The sequence below is a fragment of the Dendrobates tinctorius genome, unplaced genomic scaffold, assembly GCF_039654945.1.
Source record: "Dendrobates tinctorius isolate UK_male_01 unplaced genomic scaffold, ASM3965494v1 ptg000020l, whole genome shotgun sequence".
Lineage (NCBI taxonomy): Eukaryota > Metazoa > Chordata > Amphibia > Anura > Dendrobatidae > Dendrobates > Dendrobates tinctorius.
Window position 1 is genome coordinate 29266661 of NW_027361688.1, and position 13259 is coordinate 29279919.

The 13259-nt window shown below is 42.1% G+C and overlaps 1 protein-coding gene across 3 annotated transcripts in view; it reads right to left on the reverse strand.

Moving 5' to 3' along the window:
- Positions 1-3017: 3017 nt before the first annotated feature.
- Positions 3018-13259, reverse strand: part of G3BP1 (G3BP stress granule assembly factor 1) — a 39880-nt gene continuing 29638 nt past the window's right edge. For 2 of the 3 annotated variants that reach the window (XM_073567926.1, XM_073567928.1), the window contains exons 5-12: positions 8933-9023; positions 8260-8353; positions 7962-8193; positions 7759-7860; positions 7516-7630; positions 5827-5952; positions 5628-5737; positions 3018-4053 (exon numbers count right to left, since the gene is read on the reverse strand). In XM_073567926.1, coding sequence (XP_073424027.1) covers positions 3844-4053; positions 5628-5737; positions 5827-5952; positions 7516-7630; positions 7759-7860; positions 7962-8193; positions 8260-8353; positions 8933-9023 — 1080 coding nt within the window. In that variant the 3' untranslated portion in view covers positions 3018-3843. The remainder of the gene's footprint in view (positions 4054-5627; positions 5738-5826; positions 5953-7515; positions 7631-7758; positions 7861-7961; positions 8194-8259; positions 8354-8932; positions 9024-13259) is intronic. The other variant, XM_073567927.1, reaches the window with a different exon arrangement.

Genomic DNA, 13259 nt, shown 5'->3' on the forward strand with positions numbered 1-13259 from the left:
TGGTTTCAGAAAACAAGACTTCTTCAAAACATTACCCAAAACAAGATTTGCCTGAAGTGGTTTCTGCTAGAAAATGTAGTTTTGACCATTAAACACTTCTACGTGCCCACGTCTCACAGGGAGGTCAACCAAGTTCTCACCAATTTTGACAACAGCATCAAATCTTAAAAGTGCCACTCCAGGAGTTTCAGTGGGAGTGGTGCCACTAATCTAACAGTCCGGCACCTAGTGCCACCTGTTACCAGCACCGCTCCAGTCGGTCTTCTGAAGGATGTGACCTGTCTGATCGCTAGTGTTTAATAGGCGATCCAGAAGTCACAACTCAATGGAAGTCTAAGAGGAAGAATGAGGCACTCAGACATTGAGAGCTTGTGACCATTACCTCTGACTTCCAGTCAGAAGTTATGATAAGGACTGGAGAGACACTGGGAAGAGCTGAAGACTGGAGCTGGTAAGTATAATACTAGGGACAGTATTTAGTAGCACTAAAGTGCACGAAAGTACATTAGTAGCACTAAATAAGGGCAGAAAAATGCAAAGAAACACTGCAGCGGTGCTTTAGCCACATTGTATGTAATAAGTTGTAAAGGTTTATTGAAGGAAACACTAACTGGGCTAGAAGGTACATTTTACTTTGCAGCTATACCCCTTTGAGCTTCCCATGAAGAGGTTTTGATGGACATTTAAAAGGGAAGCTGCCAGGTTTGTCCCATATAAAGCAGTACCTTTTAGCCCTGATATATGCAGCATTAATGAATGCTTTATATGTCCCCAATCAAGAAGGACCTTTTATTATACTCACTGACGAGGCGGTCCGAAGGGCATCGCTGGTAACCAGCACCTTTCTTGCCATGCAGTCCTCCGTGTGGATGTCTCAGGTCATCCAGTGTCCAGAATTGCGCTCCTGCACAGGCACACTTTGCTCTCCCGTCGACAGGGCAGAGCGAGGAGCGCCTGCACAGGAGAAAGAGGCTGGACATTGTGTGGATAAAGTAGGATGCTTCATCCACAAGAAGCAGAGTAAGGACGACATAGCAAGAGAGGAGGCGCTGGACCAAAACCAGTAAGGTCCATCAGACCAGACCACCCCATAGGAGTATAATAAAAGCTCTTTGTCTTGCAGGTCAGGTTGGGGGCATATACACTGCCTTGATCACATGGGAAAAATTTAATAGGTTCCCTTTTAATGCAGGGCTGTGGAGTCGGAGCCCATTTCGGTGGAGTTGGGTGTCATGGAAATTGAGTCGGAGGTTTGGCTTACCGACTCCACAGCCCTGCTGTAATGGGTACCTGCCACCACTAGAATGGTCATAGATGTGTAGATGGCAATAAACCCTGGATGTATGGAAGTGAGGCGACAGAATAAAATATCTCCGAGTCATGTGGGCAGTGCAAGGGTGTGATCACGTCACCGCTCACTATTCTGTGAGCTCTGCTACAATTGTAGCAGATTCCAGCTGAGCTCACAATAGTGAGCGGTGACGTGATCTCTTCCTTACACTGCCCCAGTGATTTGGAGAGTAGAAACTTCGTCATTTTTTTCTTTGTAACTGAACTCCCACTCACCTGGCTACATGAGGTTTTATCACCATTTACTGCAGACTAAAAAGGAACCTGTCACCACCAGAAACATTTAAAGTTGGTAGCAATGGAGAAGTGTAGAGAAAATGCAGAAACAACTTGAAAACCTTAAGCAGTCATAGCCCCAAACATAAGGCAAGTGACCGTGACGCAGAGACATAAAAACTGCCTTTTCAAGCCCAAAAGTTTGATAGAGAAAGAGCTACCTAAGCAGAGTCCTAGACCAAGGAACATGTTGCACCTCAAGACAATGCAGGTTATCTGTCCACCTTAACCAATCCACCCCCACCCCCTCAGGACTGGCACAGAAGTTTGCAGATTTCTCAATACATAACCTTCAGATTCCATCAATGTGTCACTTATTAGGTTGTGTGTTGCTGTTTAAATACAATCTGTTTTTATCGGCAAGAGATTATCTAAACAGGACAAGCTGTCTGGTGCCTCCTAGTCCAACTCGGTCCTCAGCACTGCAAACAGCTTTCTGTCACTATACAATGTACACAAAGTTGTGGAGTGGGTGGGGTATACAAAGCGCAACACCCCAGCTCTGCAGGAGAAAACGGTCCTCCCATCATAACTGCTGCAACCAGTAAACCAAGTGATACATCATAGGAATCAGATTCCCTTTAGAATGAGATCTTGATTCCAGCAGTCACGGAGCTGCCTAGTGTTGTCAATAAAACAAGTTTTATCACTAGAGGACTAGTAATCCTGCTGAAATGTAGTCAAGCACATTCATGAGCTGTATAACCCCACCACCAGCACTGCCCTTGCAAAGTGTACACCAAAAAGCAGCCTATCAGTGGTGTGGGCGGGGTTATACAGAGCTCAACATTCTGAGAACCGCTAGATCTATAGCAGAGAAAACAAATTTTTATCAAAGTGACATCAAGCAGCCCAGTAAGCGATATCATATCTTTAGAATCACGGTCTCGGCTTCTACATCTTGCTGCTCTCACATAAGGGGGCCCAATACAATGATCACACAGCACCCAATTATCAACCGCTAAATGCTCTAGTAATTACACTCCGATTGGCTCAGACATGTGGTCAATCCAGGCCTAACTTACAGCCTCCGGCACATAACTAGCGGTAAGTCCAGACACTGCATTCGTTCAATATATGGGAAGGGAAACACTGTCTGAACAGAGCCCAATTCTTATCTCCGACAGTCAGAAGGGCCCCATACACATTACAGGGGTCAGCTGGTTCAGAAGATATTATATTTATATGTATGACCACCTTAAAAAGGAGTTAACACAAAAAATAAAGGAAAAAGAAGGGTCACGTTATCTTTTTTTAACCCATTGGAATAACCAATAGCCACAGAATTGGAGTGTTGGGATTGTGAACACAGACGTCATTTTTTTTTTTATGCATTTCTTTTTAATAACTTGCTGAGACTGGAATGAGAGATAAATAGAAGGCACAACAAATTTGCTCTTTTTGAAATTTTTGTTTTTTACAAATACAAACTAAAAACCATGGAAGAAAAAAAATTCCCCTATCAAAAAAAAACCAAAAAAAGATATTCACAAATCCAAATGTGTTTTAAAAGTCAAGTAGCTAGACATTTAAAACCCATCCCATGATCCAAAATTTGAGTGGTAAAAAACAGCAGTTTCTGTAATTTTTGTTTTATTATCCAGGATGATGACGTAGATATATATAAAAAAATTAATAAATGTTAGTACAGAAATTCCAATGATCACCCTTTATTCTGAAGTAAAACAGCATGGATGGAGATTGGAAGCGGCCGCTCGGAGCTGCTCGCGTCTTCACCACTACTCACAGCTTCAAAAGGATATATACTACTCTCAACACCTGAATACTGTGCCAAGGGCTAGCCTTTACTAGAAAGGGCATTGAGTAAAGTGTCAAATTTGCCATCAGTCAGAAACCCAGATTGCTAGACCAGTGTTCAAAAATCACACTGTGGATTTGCCTAAAATCAGGGAAATGTTCCGTTAAATTTGACTCCTGAAAAACAGGATTATACTTAATTTTCCTTTAATCCCCTAAAAAGAAATTGTCCAACAAATTCTGGAAGAGGACCAAGAAGGTGGGGTGGGGGGTAATCTGTAAAATTGCAACATAATTGGGATGGGAGATGTGAAGTGTAGCAGTCCGTCACATTGGGACACGTTTGCCAGGACATCCAAGACCCAAGTTTCAGAAGGCTGCAGGACAGAAGAGGGCTGTACCCAAATTTGATGTTTAGAAGCCACTCAAAGAAAAAACAAAAAGCCAGGAAAAACAAAATCACTGGCGTGGACCTTGAATACCCCTTCCAGCCCCAAAACCAGGCTTCTGTGACATTGCACCGCGTGGTGGTCCCCTCAGACCGCCTCCAAGACCTCCACGTGGTCCTCCAGGGCCACGGGGCCTCTCTCCACGACGGTCTCCCTCTCTGGCCGCCCGGGTCTTCTTCTCTTCCACGTTTAGGCGGACATCTCCACGGAACATGATGGGCTGTGTGGATAAATTAAACAAGTCAGAAAGAGAACAGTTCAGACCACTGCTTCACCTTCATCAAAAACACAATTCAACATAGCGGTTTTCCACTTTATGAAAAGTGGTTCTTAAAATAAATAGAATTACGTCCACTCTCCTGGTCCAGCAGTCACTCTCCACCTCTGTTCCGGTCTTTATGTATTGGCTGCAGCGGTGACCACGAACATCTCTACAGCCAATCACTGAGCACAGTGGAGCGTGCCATCTACATTCACAGAGCCGCTGACCTAGCGATAGGCTGCAGTAGTGATGTGCAATAGTACAGCAATACTAAACTTATAGAGGGAGATTCATCAAGACTGGTGTAACGCACAATCACGCTACGCCAGTTTGAAAAGAGTAGAATGCGCCAAATCCATAAAGAAGCGCATGACCATGAACTTGTAGCATGCCCCAGTCAATTACTGGAGTAACATTTCTGGCTTGCAAAAGCCAGAAGTTTTGATGAAAAACCTTCTTTGAAGCCCAGGAGCTAGCAGATGTTGGCCAGCAACGCACCAGCGATCCCGACAACGATACGACCTTGTCAGGATCGCTGGTGTGTGGCTACATGATCGATGGTGAACTGCCAAACAGGCAGCTTCACCAGCGATCAGCACCAGCGACAAGCGGGTAACAAGCGACGTACGTCGCTTAGTTACCCACTGTGTACCTTAGTTACCAGTGCGCTGGTAACCAAGGTACACATCGGGTTTCTAAGCGGCGCGTGGCACTTAGAAACCCGATGTGTACCTTGGTTACCAGCTCCCTGCACCAGCGCGCTGGTATCCAACGTACACACCGGGTTTCTAAGCGCTGCACGCCGCTTAGAAACCCGATGTGTACCTTAGTAACCAGCTCCTACTCGCTGGTCTCCCCTCTCATATGCAGCGATGCGTGCTGGCCAGCGGGAGACCAACGATCAAAAAAATGTCCTGGCCATTCCAGGACGATCAGCGATACCCGGCAGGGGAGCCGGTCGCTGATAAGTGTCACACACAGCGATCTCGCTGGTAAGATCGCTGTTGCGTCACAAAACTTGTGAGATTCAGTAGCGATCTCGCTGTGTGTGACGGGGGCTTTACCTTCAGGTTACAAAGGAGAAAAAAAAAAAAAAAAAGTTATATTCTCCCTGCAGCCACTCATTCCCTCCCCGACACATTGACAGCTTGCTCCATACACACTGGCTGTAAATGTGCCGAGGAGAGAGTACAGCACACTCACTGTATAGCGAGCAGTGACTAACAGCCCCCTGCACCACCCTGATGACTGGAAGAGAGCGGCTGCAGAGAAAAATCTAAAATTAGTGTTTTCCCTTAAGGCAGCCACATGTAACTGAAGCTCCATTTATCTTCAGATTACTACTATAGCATTTCTGGAGGTAACAGGTTCCCTTTAACCAGCAGTGATCGGAGCCAACCATTAGAGGCAGTTGCTGACTGTAAACCACAGCCAGCAATGTCCTGTGTGGTGCGAATCAGCTTCTGAGCCTGCTCCATGCCAGATATCCAAGACAGAGCTTTGAAGGAGTTAAAGTATATAATGACACTTACTCTGCTGCCAAGGATCTTCTGTACTGGTTCTGCATCATCAAATACCACAAAGCCAAAGTTTGGAAGCTTTCCACCGCTGTTTATACGTAGCTCAACAACGGTGCCGTAAGCTGAAAAGGAGTAAAAAAATGGTGGCATCATCGCTAATAAATTATATGCCCAGCTAGAGAGCATACAGGAGGCATCTGCACATACTTACTCTGAAAGAACTCCCTGAGCTCGTTTCTGTCTACGTCATGTGGCAGATTGCCCACAAACAACTGATGGCTGTCCGGATACCTGTTCATGCGTCGGGTTTCCAATTCTCCCTGCTCACCTTCTCGCACTGAAGGGAAAATAAAAATTAAGTCTATATAAACTAATGTAACAAATTCACTTCTGAAAACAGAGGGTCAGATTTATGGACACGAAGCTCTCAAAACCTGGATAGTAGAAACCTAAAAGTTTGTGATTTTTGATTTACATGATTGGCATCATTTCCATTTTTTCCTAGCCATCCAGATTCCCCCCCCCCCTTCCAGCAGGACACAGATACACCGGAGTGAAAGTGAGGTGGTAGCCGAACCAAAGTTTCTACCTTGGATCATTCCTATTCATGCATTTAGGTGAATTTGCTTATGTAACAGTGGATTTTATTTCATAAATCAATAGTACGCAAAAATATATAAGCAACCCTCTACAATATTTTATAAGAGAAATCTGCTTCTTTCTCCTCTTGGGCTGATCCTCTACTCTCAATTCCAGGATAAACTGGAAAATCCGTATTCGGTGTAAATAGTAAATCTTTACATGGAAATCAGGCCTTTGGGTCTGTGCGCATGTTGCAGTTTGGTTGCATTTCTGTGCAGATGTCACAAAACATGAAGGATTTCCTCATGACAGCTAAGTGAGATATCTGAAGTCTCGTGCACCCGTTGCTTTTTTTTTTTTTTTTACTTGCAGATTTGCAGTGTGTAAATCCTTTTAGAATTTTTTTTGCTGCTGATTTCAACCATACTATTAAGTGGGAAAAATCTGCAACAAAAACATGCCTAGCTTACACAGCATTTTCCTGCCAAGAGGAGCAGAAATTTCTGATGCAAATACAGGTCAAATCTTGCCCGTCACCCCCCCCCACACACACACACACACACTGTATCGGCCATCCTGTGTATTGTATTGATACAGTTAAAAGCAATGATTGAAGAGGGAGCATCAGCTGACACGCCATCCAACATTATTCTCCCTAAGCGTCTGACGCCACCTGCTGGTACCGAGCAGTCAACAGCTTCAGAGCACTCGCTGCCAAAACCAGAGAAATAAATAGCAAAGTTGGCCGGACACTTAAGTTTTAAAATGTTGCCCCTCTGTGTGTTTGAGTTTGACATCCCTGCATTAGGGAGGGGGGTAATGGTGTACAGGGAAGCTATAGCCTCGATGGTGAACCTTGACAAAGTTAGCGACAAGGCAAATAAATGGAATTCTGCCAACAGATTACTGCTGTGTATGTACACCTGTGCTACTCAGTGAGTTATGCAACATTTTTATTCCCTTTTTTGCATAGTAGCATTTGTGTTGCTTATCACTATAATCTTACAATACTGGCATCCACCACCAATAAGGCCATTACCCTGTAGATCTAGAGTAAATCTGCAAGCTAATAGTGTCACGAAGGTGCCATGCTGCAGTACTGAAAGTGCGGGACCAGGGAGAAAAACCTGTATTTCTAGCAGGAGCCGCCAGCTCCCCGTCATGCAGGGCCGCCCAGAGCAATTACTAGAGCAGTGAGCATGCAATGGCACTGACTGACAACATATACACATCGCAGTACCTGCTGCTTTTAACACTGTGTTGCCACATGTAAAATGTTGTTCTTACAAGCCCCATTGTCATTAATCTGTATACTCACCAGGCCTTGGTCCTCCTCTTGGAGGAACTGTTGTAGTCCTCTGTTCTCTGACTCTTTGATCTCTCTGTGGAGGTCTCTGTGACGTCTGGTTTTCAGACTTCACTTCAGGCCGGGGCTAAAAGAAAGTCGTACATGACAGAATTTCATACGACCAATGTGGTCACCACCAGGCTGACTAGGCACTTCGATAGAAGAGAAATGTGGGGTGGGAGAAGAGCGGTCAGTTATGGACACACTGCCTACCTGTGATGGCTGTACTTTGACAACATGTGGGGGTATTCCTGACACTGGGACAGCCCCACTGGGTGGGAGATTTTTGCTCGTTACAGATGCCCATGAGAACGCCTAAGAAAACAGAAAAAAAAAAAAAAAAAAAAAAAAAGATTACTGGAAAATCATAAGACCTCACCAGGTCAGTGATCTGAATTCCTTCTCAGGCCACTTACCTTGGAGTCTTCTTGTACAGCCGGTGCTGGATCTGCAGGGAGAGGAGACAGGCTCTTCTCCACCACTTCTTCCTCTTCTGGAGCCGCATCCTCAGACACAGCTTGTTCACATTTTTCTTCCGTCAGCTCTGGCTCAGGATCTTGCTCCGGTTCAGGCTCAGGCTCGGGTTCAGCCTCTACGATCTGCTCTTCCAGTGGTTCATCCAAGTCATTACTACTAAAATTACATGAACTAATAGTTGTTTAGGACAAGATTTCCAGTCCTGCTGGCCGACAGAAGCACAGGAATGTTACTTACTTCCCAGTTTGATCGTAGTATGCGCTGTCATCCGCGGCAACTACTTCTGGAGTTTGCTGCCTTTCCTCGGGCTCATCTACATCCTCATCGGATTCTTAAAAAGAATTAAAAAAATTTGACCAGATGAATAACACAACAAACATGCTCCCTCTTGTTTCGATGCCTTATAAAACACTCCATTCTGTAGAGGTGATCTTCCCTCAGCGCTTCTTATTGCAAAAGTATAATTTAAAGGGCAATTGACCTTTATAGCAAACACATTGGTAAAACAGAAGCTTCTGGAATCCACATGTGCAGGAAATAGTTCCATTTATCATAAAGAAAATTACCCACAGTATTTAAAGGGTGCCTGGAGGAATAAAGAAATACTACCTATGGCCCTCTGTGGGAAAAATGACAGCTGGAAACAATTGAAGCTTGCAGGGCTGAAATAATTTCACAAAAAGGGCTGCCATAGTAAGGATGCAGTCAGACGGCCATATAAATCGGAGCGAGATAGGGACGCAGTGTACGGACTGGCCGGCGGCTCTCCGGACCTGAACGGGACGGCTGCACAGAAATACTTTAAACCGTCACGCTCGGGTGGGGAGATCCGACCGCCGGTCCGTGAACTGCGTTTCGATCTATGCTGTGGAGGTGCAGCATTAAGGGATCAAATTGAGCATATACATACCTTCAGGAGGTTCTGTGTCAGAGTCACCAAAAACTTCATCTTGGTAACGGAATATGTCGTTATGGACATAAAACTTATTTGCCACAGAGCCCTTAAAAAAGGGAAAGAAAAAAAAAAAAAGTAAGAATTCACATCATTTTTAAAGGAATACTACAAATTTTTAAAACTAGATACTTTGTTAAAGGGGGTTGGACACTACTTTTTAAGTCCCTTTCATGTGAACTAAGTGCATAGACAAGCACTTTAATACCTAGCTTTCTGAAATCCTCCTAGTCACATGGTCTCTGGCCAAGAACCCCAACTTGTTTCCTGTGAGGTCAGCCAGCCAGCTACTTCTTGGCTTTGGAAACTGAAGAGTGGGCAGGGTTTTAGTCAGCAAATAGCACAAAAAAATGGGCTAAAAAAGCCCTAGCCAGCTCACCAACCACAGCACGGAACCTCGTCTGGACCAAACGATAGTTGATAGTAGACAGAAACAATAGGGGCGTTCCAGCTGATAACATTTCTTGCTTTTTTGAAAAATTAAAATAGTACAGCGGCTTTCTCCTCAAGAGTAGATGGATGTGCAATGAGGCACTGAGACACCAGCTACGCGTTTCGACCCCACATGGGTCTTTATCACAGCTGCAAATTACGAACATAGTGCAAACCTTATACTTAGTGCTGACCAATGAGAACTGCAATGTAGATCACATGAGAAAGCCAAAGGTCCTGTGAGCATTACTACAATGCCTATGTTCCATAGAGACCAATGACGAGATCACCTTCTATCTCATGTTCTAATAGAAAGGTCCTGTGTGCAAATCTCCACATTCTCTAGGTTTGCATAATAATACCACATAAAACAAATTAGTTGCCATATATACAAATACTTAAAATATAGCAATAACCAGCAATAGTGATACATGATCTCTGTTCTTTTGTTTAACCCATTTGGATATCTAGTCCCCAGACAGAATATCCAAAAAGCCTCTTGTAAGAAGACGTCTTTCCATCCCCACCACGCTTTGAATTTTTAACCCATTCAATTCCTGCAACTGACATCGCCTCCAAATCCCCATTATGCTGCATTAGAAAATGTTTAGACACCATGGAAATATTACATGTATTGCTGCTATTATTCTCTACATCCCTAATGTGCTCCAGGATGCGAGTTTTCAGTTTCCTTGTTGTGCAGCCTACATAGGATAAATTGCATATTTTACAATGTATCCTAGAGACCACATTTTCTGTATTGCAATAAATTGTTTGCTGTAATACCTCTGAATATTACCGGAGTCATTAAATGTCTTTGCTTTTTGTGCATATCTGCACATTTACTGGAACCGCATTTATAAAAGCCGGTGGTTTTTAGCCAATTTTCCGAAGATGCTGCAGATTTAAAGAAACTAGGGGAAACTATATCTCCAATAGTGGGAGCTCGTCTGGCAACAACATTAGTGCCAGAATCTAATATTTTTGCTAATGTTTCATCCCGGTAGAGGATTGGTAGGCACTTAAAAAAAAAACAAAAAACCTTTATTTTATCAAATTGCAGACTATAATCAAGACTGACTTTTTATTCATGTCTTTTTTGTGGGATTCACATTGTTTTTTTGGTTCCAATAAATCTTTTCTGTCCGTATTATCTGCCCTGATTTTGGCTCTAACATCCAATTTGCATAGCCCCGTTTTTTCAATTTTTTTGTGCAGCGCATCAAATTCTTTGTTTTTCACCTGTTCCTCCGGGCAGTTTCTTTTTAACCTTGTATGTTCTCCAACAGGAATAAATTTGATTACATGCCTAGGATGTCCACTTCGGGCATGCAATATAGGTTTACAGTAAGTATTGGACATAATTTCCTGTCCTACATTTCCCCGTAGTTCTAGATCTAAAAATTATATTTGGGTTTTTATTGGATTTGTGAGTGAATCTGATGTTATAAGTATTGGAGTTAATGTAATCCATAAATGCTGGTATGGTAGATACATCACCCTCCCAGATAGTGAGGGTATCATCGATGTAGCTACCATACCAGCACATAGGGATTATTCACTGTATAAATGGTTTTCCCCAAAATGCCATGGTCAAATTAGCCAAGGATGGGAGTACTTGGCTCCCACTGGGACTCCAGACTTCTGTAAATAGATAGTACCATCTACCATCAAAAGCAAAAAAATTATGTTTAAGAAAAAACACAACCTGCAACAGAAAATTGATCAAATCTTCTGAATATTCATTGCAACTCCGTAAAAAATACTGCAAAGCTTCCATAGCCAAATTGTGCGGGATGCATGTGTACAGCAATATAACATCGCAACTCAGCCATACAAAGTTTTCTCGCCATATTTTAATCAGAAAAAGTGGCTAAAACATCCCTAGAATCTTTGAGGTAGCCTGGTAAACTCCGTACCATTGGCTGAAGAAGAGAATCAGCCCATTCACAAAGGTGCTCATTTGAAGACCCAATACAATTGGTCTCATAGGAGGGATGTCTGCAATTTTGTCAATTTTAGGCAAGCCATATATGATTGGCAAAAATCGGATTCTGAACTATCAAATATTCAGCTTGTTTATTTACTATGCCCATATTAAGACCTTCCATGACTATCTTCAGCTATTTTGTTGTAGGTTTTTGTTGGATTAGAGATTAATTTTTCATAAACCTCATTGTCAGATAAAAGTTTCAACATTTGATTTTTGTAATCTTCAGCGTTAAGGACTACCACCATACCTCCCTTATCACTGTGTTTGATTACTATATCGAGGTCTGTCAGTGCAGCTTTTTGTTTTTTGCTGAAGTTTTTTTTTTTAAACCGAGCATCAATAGAGATTTCGTCTTTCAGTTGTTTTAGTTCTCTTTCTAGAACTTCCTGAAATTTATCCATACACTCCCCTCTACTCTGTATCGGGTAAAAATAAGGATTTTTAACATTTAAATGCTGAGTGATTGTGTCACCTACACCATTTTTCAGATTCTAAAGACTGTACATTTAGGATAGATAATTGTTCTCTATAGTCCAGTTTCTGATAAATATTTGTTTCCTGTGAAATTTCACATTCTTTTATTTCTTTTTTTTATCAGTCTCAGCATAAAAATGTTTTTTTGATTGTCAGATTTCTAATAAATTTATTGAAATCGAAAATTGTCAAAAAAAGGTCAAATTTTTGATCAGGTGCATAATTTAATCCTAGAGCCAAAATGTCCAGATGATCTTGTGTAAGAGTCCGTGAAGATAAAAAATGTGCTGAATTTTCTTCCTGTGCCCGGTGATTGCTCCTTGCGCTTCTCCGGTGTTTCCTACCGACACGCCTCCTACGTTTTTTGAATGTCCCAAAAAATTCCTTTTGTTTCTATTGGCACTGTTACCAAAGGAAAAATCAGAAGTACTGCAATTGGAATCAGATGAATCAGGACCTGATGAGATAGAAAAAGCAACATGCGATTTTCTGGTTGGGGTGCTATGAGTCTGGCTAGGTTTTAAAATAGAATTGGGTCTGCGCAGTGTTTTCTCCCATTGGGCCCATTCATATGTTTTACCGGTTACATAATCTTTTAAATCTCTAGAAAATTTTCTTTTTTTCCGGCTCATAATATCTTCCTCTAGAGCAGAGAGATTTTCTTTTAGGTTTTTCAGTGATTGGTCATATTGTGGCAGGGTTTTGTGTTTCTCCATAGCTTTTTGAATCTCCTCAATTTCTTTCCCGTTGGAGAACATATAAGGTTAAAAAGAAATTGCCCGGAGGAACAGGTGAAAAACAAAGAATTTGATGCGCTGCACAAAAAAAAAATTGAAAAAACGGGGCTATGCAAATTGGATGCTAGAAAGAGCCAAAATCAGGGCAGATAATACGGACAGAAAAGATTTAATGGAACCAAAAAAAACAATGTGAATCCCAAAAAAAAAAAAAAAAAAAAAAAAAAAAAAAAGACATGAATAAAGAAATATTTGTCAGTCTTGAATATAGTCTGCAATTTGATAAAATAAAGAGCATTTTTTTTAAGTGCCTACCAATCCTCTATGAGGATGAAACATTAGCAAAAATATCAGATTCTGGCACCAATGTTGTTGCCAGACGAGCTCCCACTATTGAAGATATAGTTTCCCCTAGTTTCTTTAAATCTGCAGCATCTTCGGAAAATTGGCTAAAAACCACCGGCTTTTATAAATGCGGTTCCAGTAAATGTGCAGATATGCACAAAAAGCAAAGACATTTAATGACTCCGGTAATATCCAGAGGTATTACATCAAACAATTTATTAACTGTAATACAGAAAATGTGGTCTCTAGGATACATTGTAAAATATGCAATTTATCCTATGTAGGCTGCACAACAAGGAAACTG